The 25,663-nt window shown below is 56.1% G+C and overlaps 1 protein-coding gene across 8 annotated transcripts in view; it reads left to right on the top strand.

Moving 5' to 3' along the window:
• Positions 1-25,663, top strand: part of LRP8 (LDL receptor related protein 8) — a 75,905-nt gene that overhangs the window by 25,708 nt on the left and 24,534 nt on the right. For 2 of the 8 annotated variants that reach the window (XM_042997222.1, XM_042997218.1), the window contains exons 3-7: positions 9,174-9,296; positions 16,913-17,041; positions 20,163-20,558; positions 21,475-21,597; positions 22,384-22,506. In XM_042997222.1, the coding sequence (XP_042853156.1) occupies positions 9,174-9,296; positions 16,913-17,041; positions 20,163-20,558; positions 21,475-21,597; positions 22,384-22,506 (894 nt within the window). Of the gene's footprint in view, positions 1-9,173; positions 9,297-16,912; positions 17,042-20,162; positions 20,559-21,474; positions 21,598-22,383; positions 22,507-24,521; positions 24,561-25,663 lie in introns of all 8 variants that reach the window. The other 6 variants (XM_042997223.1, XM_042997221.1, XM_042997226.1 and 3 more) reach the window with 4 other exon arrangements.

The following is a 25,663-nucleotide window of genomic DNA, read 5'->3' as shown; positions in this document are numbered from 1 at the left end:
AGGCAGAGGGTGCTGCATCAACACTGCTGCAGGGGCAGGGCCCTGACTGCCTGTGGGGTGGGTGGAGCGACTGCCCCCCTCCCAGACAGGCAGGGGTCTCCACTCCATCATTCACTCCCTGACCACCAGCAAGCCCAACGCAGGCTGTTGCCTGAGGCGGTGCCTGCCCATTGTGTGTTCTCCGACCCCCTCTGGCTTGGCTTCCTTACCCCTGGCTGCAGAGTTCTGCCCTGGGGAACCCTAGGTTTCCTACTTAAAATCGAAGTGGCTAGAGGTAGCGGAGCCCAGAGCAGTCTGTCGGGTGCCACCCAGCTTGTTGGGGGCCGAGCCTGGCTGGAGTGGGATCTGGAGCCTTTTCTTCACCCACAGAGGAAGAGGCAGAAGAACTGCTTCTCTTTCTACCAGGGCGCTGGTGCCAGGAGAACAGGGCCCAGAAGGTGGGTGTCCCTGGCAGGCTCCAAAGTCTGCCCAAGGGAGGCAGAGCTGTGCATCCCCGGCTCAGGTGGCTTGGCTGGGGTTAGACAGGAAAGTCCTCTGGTCAGAGGAGGCTGAGTCCCCACGGGGGCCAGCTCTCTGCTTCCCATCTGACTGGAGGGACAGTATGCTGCTGGGAGCCAGGCAGGACTCTGTCTGGTGGTCATAGAGGCTTTCCCAGCCACACCCCCTGCCCTCTGGAGGCTTCTGTTCTGAGGGTGCCATGAGTTTCCCTCCAGCTGTTTCCTTGGGCCCTAAAATCCCAGTGCCAAGTGGGTGGCCCAAATCCAGGGTGGGACCAGCCAGGGCTTGGGGCCTGAGCTGAGTGCCACCTTATCATCTAAGCAGCACCTCTCTTACAATGTTTGGTCCTTTTGCAGGCACCAGCCAGGGACCCCTGCAGATCCCCTTCCCCTCTCCCCCACCCCCATCTTCCGCCACCCCCTACAGCTGTCACTGGCTCAATACCTCCTGTGTCCACAAATCACTGTGACAGTTAGACCCCTTTGTCGTCTGTCCCTCGGAGACGCTCATCTTCCCCGTGGCGACAGGGAGTCCCACATACCCCAGCTAGGGCTTGGACCTCCCTTGGTGACGGTGGGGCCGGGGTGGCCGGCAGCTTCTGAGAGCAGCTCTGATGTGCTGGGGCCCAGAGGAGGGACTCGGCTGTGGGAAGTCCCAGGTGATCCTTTTGGAGGGGCAGCAACACCTATGTCATAGAGTCACTGGCCCAGAATTTCAGCTGGAGGGTGTCCTTGAAGATTTGTTCACAAAGGAAACTGACGTGCAGAGTGGGAAGAGGTCACATGGCCCATCAGAGGAGTGGGGCCATAGATATTCTCTGAGCACCCACTTGGCTCCAGACCCTGTGTGGGGTGATCACTGAGATGAAGGAAATGATGGGGAAGCACTGGTGTGCATCCAGGTGAACACCTGGGCTAAGGATGTTGAGGCAAGAGCCCTGGACTGGGGAAGAAGGGGCTAGGGTTCAAGTCTGGCCAGGAAGTCTTGCTCTAGCCCCTCTCCCGATCTGGAGCTCCCTCTCCATCCTCACCTAGTGGATGGCATCCCCTCCAAGGACCCCCAGCTGAGGGTAGTATGGAGACCCTGTCTCTCCATTTTAAAACAAGGTAGTGTGGGCAGCTCATGAGCAACGTCTGTGTCCTTGGCCATAGTCGACCGTGGGATACTCCACCGGTCCTGTATTCCCCTCAGCCATCCCTCAGCTGCCCTTCCTGCTGGGGAATCACCTCCTCCAAGAAGACCTCTCTGTGGCTGCCTCTCATCCAGTCTCGCCTCCAACCTCCCAACCTTCTACACCTCATTTCCATACCTTGTATTTTGGTTTTGTCTTATGATCTGGACCGGTTAAGAAATGTGCAGCCTCTTCGTGTAGTGAGTTGGAAGAGGAGGAGAGAACCTGGAAAATCTTAAGGGAAACTGCCCAATTTAAATGCAAAGATGCCCTCACCAGAGAGTGATCCTCTGAGGCTCACTGCTCCATTCTTTCATTTTTTCCTTCAAACCTTTCACATGCCCGCCCCTCCCGGCCCCCCCAGCACCTGCTGCTGCTTCATTTCCTCTTTCTCCCCAGGTGGGATGAGAGGGTGGGGGGGGGAGAACCGCACTCAGATGTCACCTGCTGATGGATGGTGGTGGCCCCAGGCCCTGGAGCCTGCTGGGCAGCACAAAGCTGGGAGCCAAGCCCCGCCCACCATGCTTCGTGGGTGTTGGGACACTGTGGGAACCATTTGCCTTTCCAGCACCGCCTAGAGCCTTGAGTCTGATTGTCAGCGTGTGGACGCTTGGATTGAGAGACACAGTGCCTTGCAAGGATGGAATTGGAGGCCATCCACAGCTTATGGACCTGCGTGACTCATGCTATAACTGTCCTGGAGTCCCGTCACGGGGCTGAGCGTGAGCAGATCACAATGTGCTTAGAACCTTGGCTCCCTAGAGAGTTACAATCTTAAATCCATGGAAGCTGTTCTAAATGTTAGATTAGACCCATGGGATCTTTATTTTTTTTAAGATTTTAGTTTTAAGTAATCTCTGCACCCAACATGGGGCTCGAACTTAAGACCCCGTGATCAAGAATCATGCTGTACAGACTGAGACAGCCAGGCACCTAGACCCATGGAGTCTTTAAACAGAGGGTTCTTAGGAGCATCACACATCCGGGGAGGGGTTGGGGTTTGAACCCAGTGCTGCTGGGGATGGGCTATGAGCCCAGGGGATGATGGGGAAACAGCCGATGGGGTCTCCCCTCGCCCTCTTTCCAGTAAGTACTGCACCTCCATTTTTGTCTGTTTTATATGTTGGGGTTTCACTTGGTAAAAGGGTTCCTGTGCCTCAAAATAAAGTTTTCCAGGCCCTGTGCTGTGCTGCAGCTCCGTGCCAGGACTCGCCACAGCCCGAGAGGGTGGCTCTGGCCAGCGGGTGACTGGGCAGGCAGACAGGGGCCTCCCGGGAGGGGGTGCAGGTTGCTCTGGGCCACCGTCTCCTCCCCCTCTCACTCCTGCTGTGTTGTTGCTGCAGCCGGAGAACACTCCGGGTCTGTCGTCCCGTTGACTGGGGTGACAGTTTAATAGTAGCTTCCTGGGCTGTCATTTAAATCTGCCTGCCAGGTTAGTAGGCCAGGGGCGGGCTGGCACGCCCCCTGCCCCCACCCCGGATCTTCATTCTGCTGGCAGCGGTTGTCTTGGCAATGCTGGGGCCTGGCGAGCTCTGCAGTAGTGTAACTGTGGGGGGAGCAGCCCTTTCATCTCCCCGACCCGGGTACAAGGGGGCCCAGCTGCCTTAGGGCTGGGCTGCAGGGCCGGAGCCAAGCTATCCGGTGTTGGTCCAGGCCTGGGAGAGGAAATGGGGACAGATCAGTCCCTCTGTGCCGTGGGAGGGGAAGGGACTGACCCAAGTGCCTCAGCAATCGTGTTGAGCTGGAATCCACCTTGCCTATGGGTCTCTGCTCTGCCCTCAGAGAATATTCCCTGGGGCCCACAGCCTATCTGCAGAAACCTGAGGGCCAGTATCCCTGACATCTCTCTCATCAACCTGTCCCATGTGGCCTGGTCCCAATCCCCCCTTTCCTGCTCTTCTCTGCACAGGTAGGCCCCCGCTCTGAGGACTGGGGTCTTCCCGTAGCTTCGGCCAAGTGTCTGTGAATACCTTCTCCTTTTTTTCATGGCTTGGTGGAGCTGGCCCAGAGACAGAAGCCTGGGTACCAGCCTCTGCTGTGTGACCATAGGCCAGTCCTTCCCCTCCCTGGGCCTCATCTTCTTATCTGCAGGATGAGGGGCTGGCACTGCAGCAGTATGCCCTCGGGTGCCGTTTATTGGCCCATTTGTTTCTTGGAAAATTAATAGACAGTGGCACCTGCAAAGGATGTCCCTTGGCTAACCAGGTTTGGGAAGTGTGGGAGGAAACAAAGTCATTCTGATATCTGCAGGCCTTCTCAGGACCTTCAGTAAGCCAGTGGGGGACATGCATCTCCAAGGGGGAAAATAGCAAGTCTTCTCACAAACATCTGGGTGGATGGCTGCCCCTGCTCTCCCGCCCCTTTGCCTCTCTCTTCCTCTGCCAGGGGCCAGTCATCCATCTCGCACAGTCTCACCAAATCCTGAAGGAAGCCCAGGCAGTTTGGAGCCATGGGTTTTGTGGGCTGCGAAGCAGTAGCCCCTGTGCTCAGCAGAGGCTGGGTGAGCTCAGAGAAAGTAAAGCCCCTGTGCTGGGCCTCTGAGGGGCAGCTTGGTGCCGGCATGGTAGAGCTCCCAGGTCCCTTGCCACTTGCCTCCTCTCCTGCCCCAGATTGCCATTCTGCTGGCTCCCCCACACCCCAGGCCGTTATCCCACCTCCTGGAATGCCCTTTGTCGGTCTCCTCACTCCCGTGGTTTGGGTGGTTTAGCCGACTCCTCTTCCTTGAACATAGTCCCCTCCTTCGGGAAGTCTTTAATGCCTGGGCTGGGTCAGGTGACCCACCCCCTGGCTTCCTGGCCACAGAGTCAGAATACAACAGGGCTCAAGTGCAGCCTTCCCACAAACATGTGCTGTGACCTTGAGTAGCCACCTCTCTCTGGGCCTTGGTTTTCTGCCTTACAGAATGGGAGAGTTGTAGAGGGAGGGACCTTGGAGACCCTGGGCTCTGCCTGGGCAGAGCACTGATCGCCAAGAGGAATCCACACCAAGCAGCTCCACCTGGCAGCCCTGACCGATCTTTGTTTTGAAGCCCCCTGTCTGCACTGGGGCTGCTGGATGAGCGTGGGTAGGGAACAGCAGTGGGAAGGATCTTATTGTCTCAGGGAAGGAGGCCTCTGGGGGTGGGGAAGCTGGGAGGCGCTGCGTGATCATAATAATTGCACAAGATCATAGACTCTGGGTGTTGAGCAGGACTTAAGATTCAGTCAGCACCACACCTCCATTTCCAAATGAGGAGGCAGGCCCTATGTGACTGATGGACCCGATGTCACACACACGCAGCAGCTGGGGCTGCTGACTTCCCACGCCTCAAACTTGCACCTTTGCGCTTTTCAGTTGTAATGCTCTGATACCATCCTCAGCCCATTTGCTTCCCCCAGCCTTGTGTGTTTGGCGAAGCAAGGATATTAGCTACGAATGTGGGCTCAGAGAAGTTGTGTAACTTGCAAAAGGTGACACAGCCCAAGTAGCAGTTTGTCTGACCATGGACTGTCTGATGCTTTCCTCTGCCTGTGTTCTTGTTATAAGTAGCAACGCCTCCCTCCTTTGTCCTGGATTTCCCATTCTCCCCAACTCTGCCCTGGGGTCAGCTCCTCCCCGCCACCCTCTGGAATCCCAAATCCTTTGTGGCGGCCCATCTGTTGCCATGGCACCAGATTATGATGTCGCAGACCCTGGATGACTATGTACAGCTCCTGGGTTGTGGAGTACAGGGGCTCACAGAGGTGGGCATTGTCCAAGGGGCAGACTGGCATGGAAGGAAATAAATCCCTGGAAACAGGGAGCCACAGCCTCAAGCCCAGCTGGGGAATCACCCTGGGAGTTGGAGCCAAGGCTAGGAATGGGGGTCTGGCATGGCTTGCTCTGACGGGCATGCCTTGGCAGGGCTGATGTAGCCTCTTGACGAGGGACTGTCGGGCTCATTACACTGAATGACCCAACACTGGGATGCTTGCTGGGATCCCCTGGGAGAGCCTTTTTTGCCTTTTGTTCTTGTAGCAGTGCTTCATGGGAAAGCCACCTTCCCCACCCCCCACTTGCCCAGAGAGGGAAGGAACTTGCCCAAGGTCACCCAGAGAGGAGGGGGCCATGCCAGCATTCAGTCTCAGCTCTTGTTCCAAATCTTTCCATGTGGTTACAGATGTGGCCCACTAGGGCATTTAGTCTGGTCCCCAACCTGAAAGTGGTCATGCTGCCTCAGTTTCCCCAGGGTGGTCCATTAGCAGAGATAGATTGTCGCAGGCCCACAGTTATTCTGGCATACACTTTTGGGCACATTCCAAGGGAACACTTCATCTGTGTGCCTGATCTGCCTCATTGCCTTGTCCTGTGGCCCCAGGGACCCGAGAGCTATTTATTTCACTGATCATACTGCATTTGCTCTTCTGGGGTCCTCTGAGCCTGAGGGCCTTAGAAAGAGCCTGTGGAAAGAGCTCAAGCTTTAGCTCATGGAATTAAAATCCCACTTCTGCCACCTACCACCCTCACCTCTTTGAGCCTCAGGTTCCTCTTCTGTAAAATGGGATTAACAGCACTACCAGGATAGATGCGAGGAGTCACTGGGATATTGGGTGAAAGGTGCCGGGCCAGAGCACCAGGGTGAAAAATGTCCAAACCAGTCAGGACAGTGAACAAATCTGTTCTCCAGAACATGCCAGGACTCATCCATTCCTGAGGCTGCCACTTCCTTCCTGAGCCTGTTTGGTCTCAAGGCTGCCCTTCAGGACTATGATGGTGTTTTGGCTGCCCTGGTCTCCTTGCCAGGTGCCTTCAGGGCTTGGCACACCGTGGGAGGCCAAGCTCGCTCCCAGGCTCCCAGCAAGGAGGGAGGAAAGGGTCTTTGGATAGTGTCTGGCTGGTCCAGGCCAGTGACAGAGCCCCTTTATCACCTTCTCCATCAAGCTGACCTTGCTCTTTTGGGTTCTGCCCGTTCTTCACCCACACTGAGTTTCCGGGGGGCAGGTTGGGCTGATTTCTCTTCTGTGTGCTCAGTGCAGAGCCTGGCACAGAGGCAGTCTCACTGAATGCCAAGCCAAAGCTGCCATGGGATTTTTCCCACCTAGTTTGAGGCTTTTCTTCCAAATCTGATGCTGCTGAGTGTTTTTTGGGGGGAGCCATGGTAAGGTAGAGGGGTATCTGACTGAAGTGAAATTGTGGCCCTGCTCCCACTCAGATGTGACCTTGGGCATGTACTTAACACTTCTGTGTCATGATTTCCTCAGCACAGAGACTGGCACACAGAATGCACTTGGAGAAGATTTGAACAGGATGAGGGAGACATTGGTATATACATTTCTTCTCTTCTGTGGACGCTGAGCTTCTTGTGGAAGGGATGTTCTGGTGTTCATGTTACAAAATGCCCCACGTGCTGTGGTTTGTAATTGTATTTATTTCAGGCCGTGGTGTTGGTATCTATTACCCACAATAGCTCCTCGGTGCGGGGCTCAGGGAGGGCTGCTTGGGGATCCGGACTGGGAGGCAGGAGAGGTGGTGCTTTCTTTTTTTCTTTTTTTTTTTAACTTTTTAAAAAATTTTTAATGTTTATTATTTATTTTTGAGAGAGAGAGAGAGAGTGTGTGAGCAGGCGAGGGGCAGAGAGAGAGGGAGACACAGAATCGGAAGCAGGCTCCAGGCTCCAAGCTGTCAGCACAGAGCCCGATGCGGGGCTTGAACCCACGAGCTGTGAGATCATGACCTGAGCCAAAGTCAGATGCTCAACCGACTGAGCTGCCCAGGCGCCCCATCTTTTTTCTTTTTTTTAATTTTTAAAAATGTCTATTTATTTGGGAGGAGAGAGAGAGAGCGCACACACACGCACAAGCAGGGGGAGGGGCAGAGAGAGAGAGAGAGAGCGTGAGAGAGAGAGAGCGTGAGAGAGAGAGAGCAACAGAATCTGAAGCAGGCTCCAGGCTCTGAGCTGTCAGTGCAGAATCCAATGTGGGGCTTGAACTCATGAACCATGAGATCGTGACCTGAGACAAACTTGGACACTTAACCGACTGAGCCACCCAGATGCCCCAGGAGAGGTGGTTCTGATCCCTGCCTTGCTATGTTTCCCTGGGCCAGCCCCTTTCCCTCTCTGGGCCTCAGACCCCACTCCTCCGCCCAATCTATAGGTAGACTGGTTCCTCGAGTTTCTGCTAGCCCTGAACAGACAGAGGTATTCTTCTAAAGAAAGGGTGAAAAAAAAATTCATCTCAGAATGCAGATGTCCTGCAAGGATTCCACTGAAAGGCAGAAATACAATGGATTCAGGAGACCCAGGGTCTGTCCCCAAATCCCTGCCAGGCTGTTCAGGCCAGGCAGAGCAGTTGCATGGCCCCAGAGGCAGCCAGAGGGCCCGTGGGAGGATTTACATAATTCAACGCTGGTCACTGGGAAGAAGCGTCCCTGGGAGCAGGTGAGTCCCGGCCCTGGAGGTGTGGGAGCCATGTTCCCATACAGTTCATTGTCCCCACTGAGATCAACCCTGAGTTGGGTCCTGTGCTGAATATGACAGCATCCCTACCCTGGAGGAACATCAGGCCAGTTCCATCAGGGAGGAAGGCAAACCATGTTCCTGCCTTCTTATCCCAGTTTTGTTACCAGCTGTGAGATCTCAGCCTGCTACATAAGTTCCCTGCGAGGGCATGGAACACCTGTTTCCTTAGCTTGTTCGAACTAAGGTTGAAACCATAAAAACAGCAGTAGTTGCTGCTTACTGCACCTTCTGTGCCAGGGTCTCTTTCCATATGCTTCACACATTGTAGCTTGTCACTCCTCCTCAGAGCCTTTTTGTTTTCTTCTTCCCATTAAGAAAACAGAGGCTCAGAGGTTAGGTAACACCCCTAAGGTCGTACAGATAGAGAGAGGCAGAGCCGGGATTCAGACCCCCATGTGGAGCCTCCCTTCCAGAGTGTCTAAGTGCCTCTTACTCTTAGGAGACTGATTTGGGTCTCTTACCCAGTAGATGCTCTTTTCATCACTCCAAACAGAACATACCTCATTAATCTTGTCTCAGAGTAATCATTTGCTTTTAGGATTCATTAGCAACAGCTCCCTGGTGCTTCCAGAGGGGCCTGGTTGGGGGAAGCAGGACAGGCCAGTAAAGGGACTGAGAAATGGCTAAAGGGGTGACTGTAACTGCCATCGGCGATGGGGGAAAACTTCCTGGAGGTGGTGGCAGTGGAACTGGACTTTGGGGGAAGAGGAATATGACAGGGGAACAGGCAGTCCCTTGGTGGATGGGTCCTGTCACCCTTGTTGGACCTGAGCTCCTGAACTTGCAGGCAGGGCCAGGCGTCACCTGCCTCCACCTGGTGCTCAGCAGACGCCTGGGGAATGACTAAGCGTTTCTCTCCTGTCCTCTCTTGGTAGGCGAGGCACTCCGTGGCCTGGTGGGGTGGTGGGAGGTCATAGGGTCCTGCTTTCAGACAGAGCACATCCTGGGCACCCCAGTGCCACTTGACTGTATCCTGAAAAAACCTGTGCCCACCAGGCCCCTCACGCTCTTTTCCTTGCCCCGCAGCCAAGAAGACCTGTGCGGACAGCGACTTCACCTGTGGCAACGGCCACTGCATCCCGGAGAGGTGGAAGTGTGATGGCGAGGAGGAGTGTCCCGACGGCTCCGATGAGGCAGAGACCACGTGCAGTGAGTCCTGGCCCTAGGGCTGAGGGAGGGGGCTGCATGTGGGGAGGGTTGGGGTTGGGGAGGGGGGCGGGTCTCAGCTTCCTCATCAGAGCTTCCTTGTTGGGAGGTTGGGAGGTTCAAGTGAGGCAATCTGTCAGACACAACTCCACACCGACCTTCTGCCACACCCTTGGGGGGCCCCTGGCAAAAAGCCAGGTGTATCCAGTGCTAGTTTCTGGTAACTTCCTCACAGGCCTCTTGCAGGTTGAGCCCTGCTCCTGGAGCATCAGGAGCTAGAAACAGCCCTTCTGCCCAGAAGCACCCAGAGCATATCCTCGGGGGCTCTCTGCCACACACACACACACACACACACACACACACACACACACACACACACACACACAATTTTTCTGGAGGGCTCTGATCACAATTCTAGCAGTACTGGTAACAGCAGGAGCCTATAACATGTTTACTGTGTGCTAGGCGCTTAGTGTGCATTAATTCATCTTCTCCTCGCAGCAGCCTTTGCAAAAGAGGACACTGAGGCTCAGAGAGGTTGAGAGACTTGTGCAAGACTACCCAGCCAGGACTTTGAGGCCCCTGCTCTTTCTTCTGCCCTGAGCTGGCTGAACCCAGGAGCCCTGGCCTCCATGGCAGGCTGGGTGGCAGCAGGGGCAACCAGGGGTGAGGCAGAGGGCCAGAGCCAAGCGCCAGGCCCGCCTCCCACACTCAGGGCTTTGTCTCTCCGTGATTTCTTTTCCAGGCCCTAATCCTCAAAGCAAACTCACACCCGGCAGGTCATTCCGTGACATTTGTTAAATTAAAAAGGAGATGAGAAGGGGGCGGGGAAGGACCCAGGGGTCCCGAGGCAGAGCCTCAGCAGAGTAAAACTGAAACAAAAGGTTGGGAGGGGGGAGCACGTGGAGGAGGGTAGGGCTGGTGAACACCCAAGTCACACTCCTTAGGGGTCACATCTGCCCCAGATGCAGAGGTGGGGACAGTGGAGGCCTGCGTCCTGTCCCTGTCTAGGGCTGTGGCTGGTGATAACTGAGTTTCCTCGTCTCTTAGCAACAGAGCTAGCGGTCTCCTCATGAGAGAGAGAGAGAAAGGGAGAGAGAAAGGGAGAGCAAGAGCAACCCTGGCCCAAGATAGGAGGCTCCCTCGTTTCCTTGCGCGGCTGCCTCTGCCTTCCCTGGCCAGGCCATCCGCCCTATCCTTTTCGTACTCCCCACGTGGCCAACCTGTTCTGGAGCTTGTCCTGAGCTTCCTCCTGAGCTGCAGAAGGAACAAAGCCTAGCCACGCCCACTGTGACTCTCCTCTTCAGCGCAGTCTCGGATCCCCGTTTAGAGAGAAGGAAACTGAGGCCAGGATGGGTTTGGCCACTTGCCGGAGGCTGCCTGGCTAACAAGGGGCAGAGTTGCATATGGCTGGGAGTGTGTGTGTGGGGAAGGGGCTGTGGCCACAGGGGGCTTTGCAGGGGGACTGTAGTCAGCCAGTTGGGCCATCCCAACCCACTCCAGCAGTCACCATGGACGAAGGAGGCAGCAGGGGGATGGGGGGAGCTTCATCACCGTTATTATTGGGGTCTGTCCTGCTGCCTGAGAGCTAGGCTCCCCCTTCTCCCTGTGTCTCTGCCTCCTTGTGTGAGTGTCCATTTTCATCTTCCCTTACCCTATCTCCGGAGCCCTCTCCACCCCTACTCTCTTGGACCGCCTCCCTCCTCTGCCTGCCCCTCTCCTCATCCTCCCTCTCGCCCTCCCTCTCCTCCCTGCCCTGCCCTGCCCCACGTTTCCCTCTGGCTTTCTCCCTGTAGCAGTTGCTGCCTTCCTATCCCTTGTCAGGGGCTCTCCAGCCTCCCCCCTCCTGCCTCCCAGGTCTGCTTTGTACCCACAGTTGAATAACTAGAGGCCCAGAGAAGTTGGGGGCTTTGCTTCCAGGATGCACAGGTTGCTTGTGGCTGGTCGGCCTTCTGTGATAGAAGACGAGTGGGCTCGTCAGGCTCTCAGGCTTAACAGAGTGCCCGTGGGAGCAGGACTCAAGGCTGCACCCTGGGAGCTGGGAGCCCCAGCTCTCCTCTGGGCTCTCCCAGTGAATTTGCTGTGAGATCCTGCACACTTTCCCATCCCTCTTCGGGCCTCAGTTTCTAACATCTCATAATTCCAAAGACCATGATCTAAGATTCCTGGACTCCTAGCACCTTCTTTGTCCCAGCCGGGGCACAAGGCCCAGGATCCCACTTCTTGTGCCAAGTTACATTGGTCAGGGGCAGGCAAGGCCTGTGGGTAAGGAGGGCTGCCTGGAGGAGGTGGGCCAGAGTGGGACTTCAAGGGACAGGCAGAATTGGGGACAGCGGGACCTGGTAGCAGGCTTGCTCACTGCCTCCCCACCAAATGGGGAACTTGGTAGCTGACCCACTGCTCATTTAACTGGTGTTGCCATAGCAACCTCCACAGCCTACCAGGTTCGCCTCTATAGCCTACCAGGTTCCTAAGGACTATGCCAGCTCAAAGAAAGATTCCAGGCAATAGTAAAGTATAGTGGGTTTGGTTGTGTGATATATTTGGGTCCAGGTCCTGTGAGACCTCAGGCAGGTTGGCCAGTCTCCCTACGGCTCAGTTTACTCATCTGTAAAATGGAGTGATGGCACCTGCCTTATGGGGTTACACGGATGAAATGAAAAAAATGTGGCAAAGCATCAGTGCTGGAGTAAACGGCAGTGCTACTTTTATTACTGCATCTTGATCCCAGTCTCTCTCTCCCACATATACCAATTTCACATTTTAGAATAAGTAGGAGGTTTGCATAGAGAGGGAAAGGCATTTGGGAGCAGGTCCCCATGTTCTTGTGTTCCCCCACTATGTCATCTGCCCTTAGCTGGCTGGGATTTCTCCTGGCTCTCCTTCCCTCTGGTTCTGGGTTTTGTGTCTATCAGATATGGCCAAGAGTCACAGTAGGAAAGCCTGGGACATTTGCCTAATGAAAGTAGCATTTTAGCTCTAATTATAGCTCACTTGATTGGAGACAGCTTCTCACCCACCTCCAGGCACATGATGGGAGGGGTACAGGGTAGGGGTGGGGAGGTTGGTCCAAGGTGAGTGAGTTGCAACTTTGGGTACTGATCACTGAAAATGGGATTTTGTTCATCGTCTTAGAACCTTTCCACTGGAAGGGGGACCTTACTGATGAACCAAGTATACTTTCCTACCATAGATCCGTAAGTGGAGGCCTGGAGGTTTTTGGAGATCACCTAGCCAGTTAGAGGCTGACCAGCTAGAAGGACTTCACTTGAGCCCATGGGAAGGAGCTGGGTGTGACCACCTCCACCCCCTTGGTCCCTGGCCCTCCTAAAGCTGCCCATCCCCATCTGGAGGTCATCTGCCCCTAAGCCTCACATGACCTGACACCACAGACGTCTCGCTCACTAAGCGGCCATCAAACACCTTCATTCTTTTATTCGACAGACATTTCTCTTTTTATTAATTTGTGAACTCATAAATTAAAATGGATTGGATTTCTGGGGCAGGATTCTCTGGGAATTGATAATGCCTACAGCCACTCCAGCATGCAATTTCACGCCCTTGCCGGCTTTGGAGGATTCCTGGTATCTGAGAGATGGTGGGGTTCTTCCTCCTGCCTCTCAGAACCTCTGGGACACTTGACAGCAAGCCAAGGCATTCCTCGGGGCATCTTTCTCAGAGAGAGGCATTTGGGTAGAGCGCATCATCGTGGTGGGCCATGTGGACTCTGATGATGTGCACCCCCAGGAACGAGACCGGGGCCCTCCCAGCACCGTGCGTTTGCCTTTCATTAAACAGGGGCAACTGGTTTCTGAGTTTGTTCTAGGCTCTGAGTGTAGAGATTTCCATGTTTCCTCATTTAAACCATCTACCAACTCTAGGGGATTATGTTACCCTATTTTCAGGTCGAACCTTGGTACAGAGAGGTTAAGTGACTTGCTGGCCTGCTTCATGTTAATAGATGGTTTTGGACCTAGGTGTGCACGACTCCAAAACACATTCATGCTCCTTGTCCTGCACTGTGCTGCCTGGGGTGGGGTTGGGGGGAACTCTGGCTTCAGTTATCCCGAAAGTGGACAATAGGTGGCCATGTTGCGGTCCCCACCTGAGGAAAGGCCCAGGGAGCCTCCTTCCTCTGGTGATCCCTCTCCAGCCCAGAGGTGCTGGTGGGGACCAATGGGGTCTGCTTTTCTCACGGGCAGTGGTTAAGTGCAGTAAGTTAAGCAGTGTGTCTGGAGGTAAGAGACCTGGGCTCAAAGTCCATCTCTGCCTCCTCTCCACAAGACTCTGAGCCAACGACGTACCCTCTCCGGGCTCTGCTCTCCTCGTCTGTAAAACGGAGGTGGTAAGAGCACTCGCCTCATAAGGGGATATTGTACGCCAGCCCGGACCAGCCTCCCGGGGCTAGGCAGTGAGGAGGCCTGACCCAGGAGCCTGGAAAGCGAGGTTCGCCTGCTAGCTTCGGGAAAGAGCTGCATTACAACAGAGACAGTGAGGTTCTAGGAGAGAGAGGTGGTTGGAATACCTGATATTCAGTAGCCTAGGCAGGTCCCTCCCTTCGCTGGGTCTCTGACTGCTGTCACTATAGTGGGTGTTCCTTGATGTGACCTCTTGGGTCCTAGCATTCCAGGACGGTACCCTCTTTGAGGGTACGAGGGCTGGTGTCAGGCACTGCTGAATCTTCCGGAGCCTATAATTAGAGCTGTCTATTTAAGGACACAGCAAATGTCTTATTAATTATAAAGAAAGGAAGCAGACGGATTGTTTAATCATTGTCCTTGCTGAAAGGTTATGCAATTAACTATATAAATATTCATTAAAAGTTCAAGCGGCTGCCTGCTGCACCGGGGTATGCAGAACCAGGCCCCGAGAGGTAGGGAGGACGGTCAAGGGCCATTTCAGTCACCTGGGCTTTTGGGTGTAGAGTTTGGGGCTGGTTCAGTCTACCTTTCCATCCACGGGGGCGTGCAGGCTTTGATGGAAAGGGCAGGCTTCAGTCAGAAGCCTCTCTGCCTCTCACCTGCTGTGCATCTTTGTGCCAGTTCTTTGGTCTCTCTGAGCCCGTTTCCTCATCTGCAGAATGGAGTGCTTACCTGAAGGCCTGCTGCCCTGCTCTACCCCAGGGGTGCTGCTATGAAGATCTTTGTGAATGGCGCCCTTGGAGCTGGCACCTCTATCCTGCAGGGTCTGCTCATCTGGGAGGGTGAGGGTGAAATGAAAAAATGAAGTAGCCTGGCACACCATGGGTGCTCAGTAAATATGGCTTCCTTCCAGCTCCACGTGAAGTTCTGTTTCCTGAGGCCTGGCTCAGGGGTAAACGGTCACCTCGTCCCTCTGTCTCATTGCTCTCTCGGGAGCTTGCACATATACAGAATGCTTCTATCGCTTTTATAGGAGTGAATTTAAAACGGATAACATATCCTATATCTTTTAGACTTGCAGAATGTTAACCCAGTGGTTCTCAAATGGGGTGCATGGGAATCACCAGGGGTTGAAGAGCGTTACTGAAACGCAGATTCCTGGGCTCTGCCCTCAAAGTCTGGATTCAGCCTAAGTTGAGCCAGGCCCAGGAACCTGCTTTTCCCACAGCCCCCACACCCCACCCTACAGTCAGGAATCTGGGAAACACTGGTCGGCTTCAGCTCCCTCTTGTGCGTACTGGGGTCCTACAGCGCAGGGGTAATAGAGGTGCTCCGGAAGGGCCCCACCTCCCAGCTGCCAGACCTCCTTCACCACCCTACACCCTGCCCCAAGGCAGCCTTTGCAGAATGTCTTTTTTTTTTTTTTAATGTTTATTTATTTCTGAGAGAGAGAGAGAGACAGAGACAGAGAAGGAGTGGCGGAGGGGCAGAGAGAGAGGGAGACACAGAATCCGAAGCAGGCTCCAGGCTCTGAGCTGTCAGAGCCCGACGCGGGAACCCATGGACCGCGAGATCATGACTTGAGCCGAAGTTGGGCGCTTAACTGACTGAGCCAGCCAGGCGCCCTGCAAGGCAGTCTTTGTAGAAGATCTGAGTGTCAGTGCTCTCTAGGGCTCTATGCAACAGTTATTTGGGAAGTGGAATTTCCATAAAATGAATCCTGTGAATCCTGTGTTCCCAGAAGGGTGCCTCGTATTTCATGACATCTATTCCTAGGGATAACTCTGGGGTCCAAAGTACTCCTGTCCCTTGGTATAGTAGTGTCTGGGGGCCCTTCCTCACACAGCTGCCCCCTCTCCCATCTTATCTGCCCTTTTCTCCATCTCTTGTGCCATTTCCTCCCTGCTATGGAAGCAGAGAAAGAGGACCTGGTCGGGGATGAGAGAGTGAAGTTGAAGGGGGAGGCAAGAGTGACCTCTGCCTGCAGGTGCAGTGGACTGTGCCAAGAGCCCGGCATCGGACACAGCTGACTTTGAGTCCCCGCTCAGTTCTTACCAGCTGTGTGACTAGCACCCAGGGCTTACCACCATGTCTGGTACACAGCAGTACCCAATAGATACTCGCTGAGTGAAGAGACAAGTGCTCCTCTGTTCATTTGGAGGAGAGTGCATAATCATAAGTGAGCACTGGGCCGAGCGTGCTTCTAAGTGCCTTACAGACATTAACTTGGGAGTCATAACAATCCTATGGGCCAGGGAATAGTATCCGCCCCAATCTATTGGCACCGAGGTGAGGACTGTTGACCAAGGTCACATAGCCAGTGAGTGACTGAATCCATGCCCAACACGCCAGGTTCCGGAGCCCATGCACTCGACCTCCGAGCTGGAGGCCTCGACATAATCCTCGCCCTGCTGGGTTTTTGTGAAGATGAAATGAGTGCCTAGCTCGGTGCCTGGCACATCCTAGAGACGACTGAGTTTACACCCTGGAAGGTAGTAGGGAGCCAGCCACGGAGGTCCGAAATGCATCTACCACAGCTGGGTCTGTCACGTGGCTCATCCTGGGACGCTCAGGATGAGAGCCGTCCCCAGCCCTGATCAGGGTTCTCATTCTTTCTTCCAAATTGAGAATCAACCCTGGGGCTTCAGGCCCCTGATTGAGTCAGCCTCTGATTGCGGCTGCAGTAATTATAGCTGTGTGGTCCCGCTGGGCCCTGCCGCACAGCACTGATCGCAACAGCGGGCTCGGCACCACTGCTGGGAGAGCAGCCAGGAGGGGGTGGGCTGCACCGAGGGAGCTCTTGGGGCTTTGGTGAGCCCTCCAAATCCACAGGTTCAGGTCGCCGAGTCACTGATCTGGAAGCCAAACCGAGGCTAAATTGGAGTATATTTCACCCCAGGGCACACAGAGGGGAGATGACAGAGAAGCGTGCAGCTTTGCGTTGCTGGAGCTGAAAGGGGAGGTTTGGAGGGAGGGAGGTGGGGCTGGTGAGGCAGTCAGGGAGGCTTGAGTGCCAGGGGCCAGGGGCCCGCGAAAGGGCGTTAGACAGGGAGTGGTGGGATCGGATGTAGGATTCGGAGGGTCTCAGGGGCAGACAGTGGCTGCTTCTCAGATGAAGAAACCGGGACCTTGGGCAGGAGGGCCCTGATGGATTCCCAGGGGCTCAGGCCAGGTGGCCGGAGTCGGGCGGTAGGACTGGTTGGCGCCATGCCCTGTGTCCCCCTTGACTAAGCCATGCCCTTGTGTCTGTCTCCACAGCCAAACAGGTGTGTCCTGCAGAGAAGCTGAGCTGTGGACCTGCCAGCCACAAGTGTGTGCCCGCCTCGTGGCGCTGCGATGGGGAGAAGGACTGTGAGAGCGGAGCGGACGAGGCCGGCTGTGCCACCTGTGAGTTGGGTTAGGTCGCGGGGTCTACAAGGGGGTCAGGCAGCACTGGGGAGCAGCAGCCACTTCTGGGAGGGACCTTCTCTCCGGGGCTCAGTGGGTGGAGAGCAAAGGGTAACGATCAGGACACTAGTAATGGCCAGGCGCTCTGGAGAGACATTTCCTGCTTTCATCCTCACAACCACCTCACAAGCAGCCATGATCATTCCCATTTTATGGGTGAGGAAACTGAGGCTCAGACAAGTGAGGAAAAGCACCCGAGGCTGAGTGATGGAACTGACATTCAAATCCAGCTCTCGATAGCCAAGCCCAGGAGTACTTCTACCATATCTGACATCTGCTCATCCATTCCATCCGTCTCCACCAACCTCCGAGCGAGGGCAGGGGGCCAGAGCCGGGACGTGGCAAGTAATGGTGGCCGCCTGGGCCAGGGCACTGGTGGTGCCGGGGGGAGGGGTAGACTCCTGAAGTGTGAAGGACGTCTGATGCTGAAATCTCAGACTGGTGAGCTCGAATGTCACAGGGCAGGGAAGACATCCCCAGCAGCCTCGGCAGGGACAGATGGAAGTGGTCATTGGGGTAGTTCCACATCACTGAGCTTCAAACACAGGATTATCTCCTTCCCAGGGAGCAGGCCAGCAGGTCCTGGGCCAGTGGGGCTATGCTTGTTTCCATTCGATGGACACCTCCTGTGTGCCAGGCCTGGAGCCAGGCTCTGAAAGGATGATGTGAATCCTACACGCTCCTCCCTCTGGGAGCTCATGATTAATAGGGGAGACAGACTGGCTGTCGATAACGAGGCTGCAAGGCTGGGCTGAGATAGGGGCGGTTTGCAGTATTATGGGGGGTTTTGCCAGGCACTTACCCACCACTGCCTCCTATCCCACTTCCTCCACCAGCCTCTATATGTACATCCTCTCCATCCTCCCTAGCCCAGAGGAAATGCCAGCTCTCTGGAGCCTTTTGAGTCACAGCATTCTAGATTCCAAGTCTGGAGTTCTGAGGTGTCTGAAGCAGGAAGCATCTGGGTATGGGGGGGAGATCCTGGCTGGGGCCAGCAGTTGCAAAGCCCTGGTGATGGCATTGGCCTGTTTCTTCAGCTGTGATGATTTTGCGGAGCTTCGCTGGCCAATGAAAATCCACTTCCCTCCTTACCCACCCATAATCAGATGTTTCCCCAGCTCTAAGGGCCATCAGCCCCCATTGCACAGGGTGGGAGTATCTCTAACTAGGGCACATCTTGGGAGGGAGATGGGGGGGTGGGGGGAGGGGTTAGAAGGTCTCACTGAGTGTCTCTGCTATAGCTCCCAACCACCTGGGCAGAGGAAGAATTCTCCTTCTCTCCTCCCTCAGAGCTGCTTCCATTTGTGAGTGCTGGGAGTGGGGTCTCTGGAGGCAGATCTGAGAATATGGCTCTCGATATTGCTGTCAGCTTTGAACCTCAGGGAGAACTCAGTATAAAGAAGCACATCTTCCCAGAACGCTAAACTTAGTGAGTCCTTCCCCCCCCAGACATGTGCAAGCTGAGTCTGGCAGGAAAGAAGGGAGCTAATCTAGGCATCTGAGTAATCTTGAGGGGCAGACACCACAAGGTAATGTGTGCTTTTCCCACCAGTGCCCCAACATCCCAAAAGCCCAGAAGGGGGGAAAAAAGCAACCGTCAGAAACTTGATAGAGCTGTCAGCAACACATGAGGAGCTGCCTACATTGTGAAACTGAAGACATCATTCTATTTTATGTCCAATAACAATGAAAAATGACGTTTTTCTATCAGAAAATTAAAACAGACTCTTGGCGCCCCCATGTGGAGAGATCTGGTGCTGCTGCCACCACCACATTACCCAAGGCCATAGCCACTGCATTCATGTCCCACCTGGGTCCCCACGCCTTTTCATGGCCTCTGTGTAAGGAATGAAGTAGGCAAAGGTGAAGAGGTCGCTGCTCGGAAAACAGCTTACACTCCAGGAAAAGAGGAGAAAACCAGAAAGCTGAGAGGGGTCAGAGTAGGAGAGAAGAGCCCCAAACCTGAGTTCTGGTTCTGTGCGACCCTGGGCAAGTTGCTCCTCTCTGGGCCTCAGTTTCCCCATCGGTAAACTAGTGGTTGGGCTGGTGGTCTCCAAGGCCCTCCCAGGCTCTGAACCGAGCAGTTCACCAGAGAGAGGAAGCCCAGGGCCCCAGGCAGGGCCAGTGACCTATGCCCTTAACTACTGCACATCCCTTAGTTACCCCTCACACCTGGGCTGGTCCAGCATCCATCCGCTCCACACCATGCACTGCCCGGAGCTCTGTGCCAGGCCCTCAGGACGAAGCTGGGTCAGTCTCAGAACCTGTCCATGCGGTTGTCACAAGGGAGACAGAGAAGGTCATCAGGCCCAGACACTTGAGCATGCTGTGAAGGGCGCCCGAAAGGAAAGCAGAGGTGGAGGGAGGCTTCCCAAGTAGGAGAGCCAAAGTGTGTTGTGAAAGAGGTGGAACTGGGGCCCCTGAACGATGAGAACTCCTCATTGTGAAATTGAGACGGTGGTGGGCAAGAGGTGAGCACCCAGCAGATGGAACAGCTTGGGCAAAGACCTGGAGGTGAGCAGGTGGGCAGATAGTCTAGTATGGCTGAAGCCACGGTGTGTGCAGGAGTGAGGTGTTGGGGTAGAGCAGTGGTTCCGTGCCAGTGACCTTGGATGCCAGGCCAGGGGACTTAACTGGGATAGTGCAGGCCAGGGAGGGGGGTGGGGGGGAAGGGGCCTGGAGCTGTGCTGTTAGGAAACAGCTCCAGGCCTCGTTACCTGGGAAAGGTCAGTGTCACGTTAGGTATTTCCTAGGAACATCACAAGGCCCTTCAAGACAGGCAGTGCCCTGCCGCGGAAGCGCTCCTAGCCCCACCGCCATGCTGGAGGCGGGACGGGAATTCTCGCTCCCAGTGAGGCTACGGAGGCTCAAGGGAGGGCAAGCGTGCTGCCCAAGACCCCCCTGCATGGCCCCGGATTGGAAGCCCCTGTGCAGTCCCTGACGGCACGTCCACCGTCGGGCCCCGCAGAGCGCATGCGGCCGGTGGGCGAGGGTCAGGGCCCCTGCAGCGGGGCCAGAGGGGTCGGGGCGCCGGGCCGACCCGGCTCTCTGTCCCGCGCAGTGTGCGCCCCGCACGAGTTCCAGTGCAGCAACCGCTCCTGCCTGGCCGCCGTGTTCGTGTGCGACGGCGACGACGACTGCGGCGACGGCAGCGACGAGCGCGGCTGCGCCGACCCGGCCTGCGGGCCCCGCGAGTTCCGCTGCGGGGGCGGTGGTGGCGGCGGTGGCGGCGCCTGCATCCCCGAGCGCTGGGTCTGCGACCGTCAGTTCGACTGCGAGGACCGCTCGGACGAGGCGGCCGAGCTGTGCGGCCGTGCGGGCCCCGGGGCCACCGCCGCGCCCGCCTCCTGCGCCGCGGCCGCCCAGTTCGCCTGCCGCAGCGGCGAGTGCGTGCACCTGGGCTGGCGCTGCGACGGCGACCGCGACTGCAAGGACAAGTCGGACGAGGCCGACTGCCGTAAGCCCCCGCCCCCCCGTACTGCGCGGCCCCGCCGCCCCCTTCCGGCCGGCCAGAAGTGCGGGCCTCCGGGGCGCCTGCCCCGCCCGCCCGGGTTACCTGGGTTACGGTGGGGCGTGGGCTTGGGGAAGGTGGAGTCTTGTTTGAGGTCCCCAAGGCTCTAAAGCTGCGCGGCTCAGGTCTAACCCCACAGGCCAAGGGTCTTCTCTGGTCTTGCCCTCCCTGTCATGCCTCCCACCCTTGCCCTTCCCTGCCCGCTGGCTCCAATCCCCGAGACCTTGATACACTCAGGAGCTCCCCCAACCCTCCTTACCTGCTGGGCTTGCTTGTCCTTCAAGGCCTCAATCCTCCCAGCTGGGCTAGGTCTTTCCCCCTGGGCTACCCTGAACCACCCTATCCTACAGCATGGCCGACTCTGTGATGTCGTCTGTGCATTCCTCAGCCCCCACCCCCCCTCGGCACCCTTGAGCTCCTAGAGGATGGAGAGCCTCTCAGTAGCCTCTGGGTTCCCCACACCCCACATAGTGCCCCGCATGCAGTGGGCACTCAGGAAGGGTCTGCTGAAGGGATGAAGTCATTAACCAATGAACACCAACACTCAAAAAAAGGCCACGTGTTGGCTGTAGATGGGTGGCCCTGGGGAGAGGCAGTGGATGGGAAAACAGGAGACCTGAGTTTTAGACTGGCTCTGCCAGCCAGAGTGCTGTGTGATCCTGGGTGAGGCCTTCCCCCTCTCTGAGCTTCAGTCTCCCCATCTGTATACTGGAAGTGCCTTGGCCAGGTGTCCTGTCAGGACTCCCAAGCTCAGCCACCGGTTCTGTTCTTGCCAGGGGTGGATGGGGGCTGGGGCTGGGGGAGGAGAGCTTTTCCAACACCATGTTGGCCCTGACGCTCCTTCCTTGCCCTCTCCTGGCAGCACTGGGGACCTGCCGTGGGGATGAGTTCCAGTGTGGGGATGGGACGTGTGTCCCTACAATCAAGCGCTGCAACCAGGAACAGGACTGTCTGGACGGGAGTGACGAAGCTGGCTGCTTGCAGGGTGCGTGGAGTTGGAGGCAAAGGGGAACATCCTCCTCGAAGAAGAGGCCTGAGCATTCCCAGGCTCCAGAGAGAGCAGAGTTTGGAGAGATCTCCCCTCGGTCCCTGAGCTGTGTCTTCCCTTGGAGCATCCCTTGCCCCCTAAATTACCCAGATTTACTCCCTGGAGGCCTACTGGCCCCAGAACCAGATTTTAAAGGACTTGGCAAAAAGCTGAAAGAGGCCTAGGGGGATGTGAAAAGACACTGCAGGAAGTCCAGCCCCCACCATTTGTCCACACCCGAGCCTCCAAGTGGCTTCCTTCCCAGAGTGAGAAGCAGCTCAGTCCCCTGCTGGGAGCCTCCTTAATTCTCAGATGACTCTCTGGGACCCTGACCCTGGGTCATCTGGGGAAATGGATAAAGGGTTGGGCAGTGAGGCAGCCTCCCCGATGCAGGGTCTCTAGGGCACAGGTCTCCTTCAGATGGTCAGTCTAGCCCCCAGGATCTCCACAGGGCTCCCATTTTTCCCTCTCAGGGCCCCAGCACTGCCAGATCAGGTGCAGACACCGCCACCTTCTGGCCCTGCCCAGCTAGATGACGCTTAGGCGTCCTGATTATCCCTGGGGTCCTGTACTTCTATGAACAGAGCTCCCACCAGCCCTGTATTCAACTGTCTGTCCTGGGCCCTGTAGAGACCAGGAGGACTGGGGCTGGAGCTCTGCTCACCTCCCAGGGACCTGGCCCAGCCCAGCCCTCCCTGCCCAAGGTCTCACAGATCCTGTCCACTCTCTTGTCCGGCCCGACAGAGTCAACATGTGAGGGTCCCCGCAGATTTCAGTGTAAGAGTGGCGAGTGCGTGGACGGCGGGAAAGTGTGTGATGCTCAAAGGGACTGCCAGGACTGGTCGGATGAGCCTCTGAAAGAGTGTGGTACAGTACCTGTCTACTTCTGGATGCTGGACTAACCCCCCACCCCCACCCCCTCCTGGCATCCCGGTGGAGGCCCGTGCCTGCCATACTGCACACGTTCTGTTCTCACCCTCTCTGGACTCGTGGGCTGTCCTGTGGCCTCAGACGGGGCTCTTTGCCTTTGGGGCCTTGTTCTGCATCTCTACAAATCGAACTGCCTTTTCTTTCCAATCCGGATGCTCAATTATGCTTCCTCTCACAAACTCGGACTCTCCTCCTCACTCCTTCCGCGTTCAGACCTCTGAGTATGTGCTCACTCTGAAACTTTCTTCCTCAGTAATTCTGCCCTCCTGACTTAGCCAGGGCCCTGGCCTCTGAGGCCTCCCAGCCAGCCCCCTGCAGAGGGAGAGGTAGGGGACAGCAGGCAGGTGGCCAACTGAAGTGGATCCCAGGGCCACCTGGCTCAGTCCAGGCCTGGGGTGAGGATAAGGCAGACCCATCAGCAGAAGGTGGCACCAACCTGACCCCGAGGAGGAGCTCAGACAATCTGGGAGACAAGACTTAACAGGCTGGGCGTGAGTGAGGGGCAGAATGAGGCAACAGTCCTAATAACTACAGCTGTCAGGGTGTGTTCCAGGCGAAAAAGAACAGGAGGGTCTGGGCTGTAGGTGAAGTGAACATCCCACTGAACATGCTGGAAACCCAGTGTGGGCTCCAGGAGGGTTTATTGCCAAGGTCAGGGGTTTGAACAGAGAGTTCCTGGGAGGACAGAGCCTCGATCGGACCCTCCCTTCCTGGCAGACTCATTTCTACCCAGCACCTCCCATCCTGGGCACTCAGGGGGGGTTCCATTCTCTAGAACTCCCCAGGAGTGGCATATTTCCACCCCTTTTTGAGATTTAAAACTTGATTTTGAATGGAAGAGTGGTTGGGTGAAGGTCACTCAGGCTCCACCTAAGCTTGCAGGACAGATTTTCCTCTCGGGCCCTCCTGCCCCCACCCCTCCGCCAAGGGCCCTGCCGGGTAGAGTTCCAGAAGAAGAAGCCTAGGGAAAAGAGGATAGAGAAGTGGGAGCAACGGAGCCTAACCCCCCACCCCGCCCAGATTTGGAGTTCACCAGGGACACTAACCAACTAAATCTCTTCTTTCTGGTCTTTTGCATGACATACCTGAGAGAAGTGTGTACGCATGTATTTGTGTCTCTGTGCTGGTGAGAGCCCAGTATCTGTGTCCGTGGCTCCTCCTCTGAGTGAGGCAAGGGAACCGCATCTCGTGTCTCTGCGTGTCCCCGCATCTGTGTGAATGTGTCTGTGGATTCCATGGGCCTGTCGGTGCCTTTGCACATGAGCTGGTGCGTGTGAGCATGCAGGTAGGCGCACGTGCTGGGGAAGGTGACACTGCCCCTTCCTTCCCTGCTGGGCCTCAGATGCCGCTCAGGCCTCTGGACCACCACCCCTCCTCCCCTGCAGGCCCCCAGCAGAATCAATCGCCTCCAGGCTAGATAGAATTGGGAAGGCCCAGACATGCCCTTCAGCCTCCGCCTCGGCTCTGGCTTTTCCAGAGCAGGGGCCACAGAGTCCGGACCCACGACCCGTTCTCTTTCCCCCAGGCACCTCGGCCCTGGAGGACTCTGTGCTTTCCTCTTTCATAGAAGCCTGAGCCACTTTGAGCTTTCCCTTTTCCGGGCCATCCGACACATGCCAGTCTGGCAAGTGCTCTGTAAATACAGCTGTTAAGTTGCTGCTACCTGGAGCTTCCTAGAGAGGGAGAGGGGGGCAACAAGTGGGGGCATGGATGAGGCAGTGGGTGAGTGGTGAGCAGATGGATGGACAGCACTGGGGGGATAATACAGTATGGGAGAGGGCAGGGAAGGTTTGGAGTGACAGAAGATTCCCGGGGGTGGATCCCCACACAGACCACCCCAAAGCTGCCATGGTACCGCCCACCCCACTGGGCTGGGCCTTCCCAGGGCTGGGCCTGGCTGAGTCACCCCGAGATCCTACAGTCATGGGGTTGCTGTCATCTTGTTCTTTCAGTTCCACCAACGTCCCCGGGAAACAGGAGGAGGCCCAGGGGTAAAGGGGTCCCTATTCCCTAAGCATGGCTCAGGCTGGAGCGGGGGCACCCACAGCTGTGCATGGCCTGGGGTGGGCAGCTCAGACCAGTCATGTGCATGGCCATGGCGGGCTCAGCTCTGCTTGGCTTGGCTGGAGCGGCAGTGCACGAGCCTGGTGGGTAGAAGGGTGGCATGGCACCTTCTCTTGGCTTGCAGAATTCACCTTCTGGGATTCCAAAGCTCAGAAGATGCTATGAGAACATGGTGAGCCCTGGTCCTGGCCTCCTTGACGTCCTCTAGGATTCTGCCAGAGGGGATGAGGGGGTGGAGGACGAGGAGACCAGGTAACCTCCTGGCATCCCTTCACCCTTTGTAGCAGTTGGTATTCCTGGGACCAGGCCTGTGGCTAAGTGTAGGAAGAGGGACGGGTGCTGAGAGGAGAGCAGGTGGAAATAATCTATTGTATTTCATGGCGGGAGAGAACTGACCAAGCAGCAGCTCTATGTAGAAGAAGCCTGGGGTCTTAGATAACCACAAGCTCAGTAGGGGCAGCCTTTGTTGTTCAGACTCCCTCTGGACGGCAGACTACTGGGCCCTGTCCAGGGAGGGACATGGACAGAGGGAATGTGTCCAGAGGAAGGTGCTTGAATGGCAGGGCACCAGAAATTAGCACTTAAAATTTTTTTTAATCTTTATTGAAGAGAGACACACACACAAAGTGAGAGTGGGGAGGAACAGAGAGAGGGAGACACAGAATCCAAAGCAGGCTCCAGGCTCTGAGGTGTCAGCACAGAGCCCAACATGGGGCTTGAACTCACAAACCGTGAGTTCATGACCTGAGCTTAAGTCAGACACTTAACCGACTGAGCCACCAGGTACCCCCACAAATTAGCACTTTAAAGGAGATTCTGAGGGAGCCGTCAGACTCTGGCCAATCCCACCCAGTAGAGCTGGAGTGGAAGCAGAAGCTTCAAGAAGGCCAGTCCAGTGAGGAGAAGCTTTATAATGGTCTGTTCCGGGTGGAACCAGCTACCTAGGAGGAAAGTGGGCTCCATGAGGCTGGAGATATTTAAGCAAGGGCATTTCAGAAGGGGTTCTTGGGGTATCTTGAGAGTTGGATGT

Source organism: Panthera tigris, chromosome C1, assembly GCF_018350195.1.
Source record: "Panthera tigris isolate Pti1 chromosome C1, P.tigris_Pti1_mat1.1, whole genome shotgun sequence".
Classification (NCBI taxonomy): Eukaryota; Metazoa; Chordata; class Mammalia; order Carnivora; family Felidae; genus Panthera; species Panthera tigris.
This window is presented reverse-complemented; position numbering and strand designations above follow the sequence as displayed.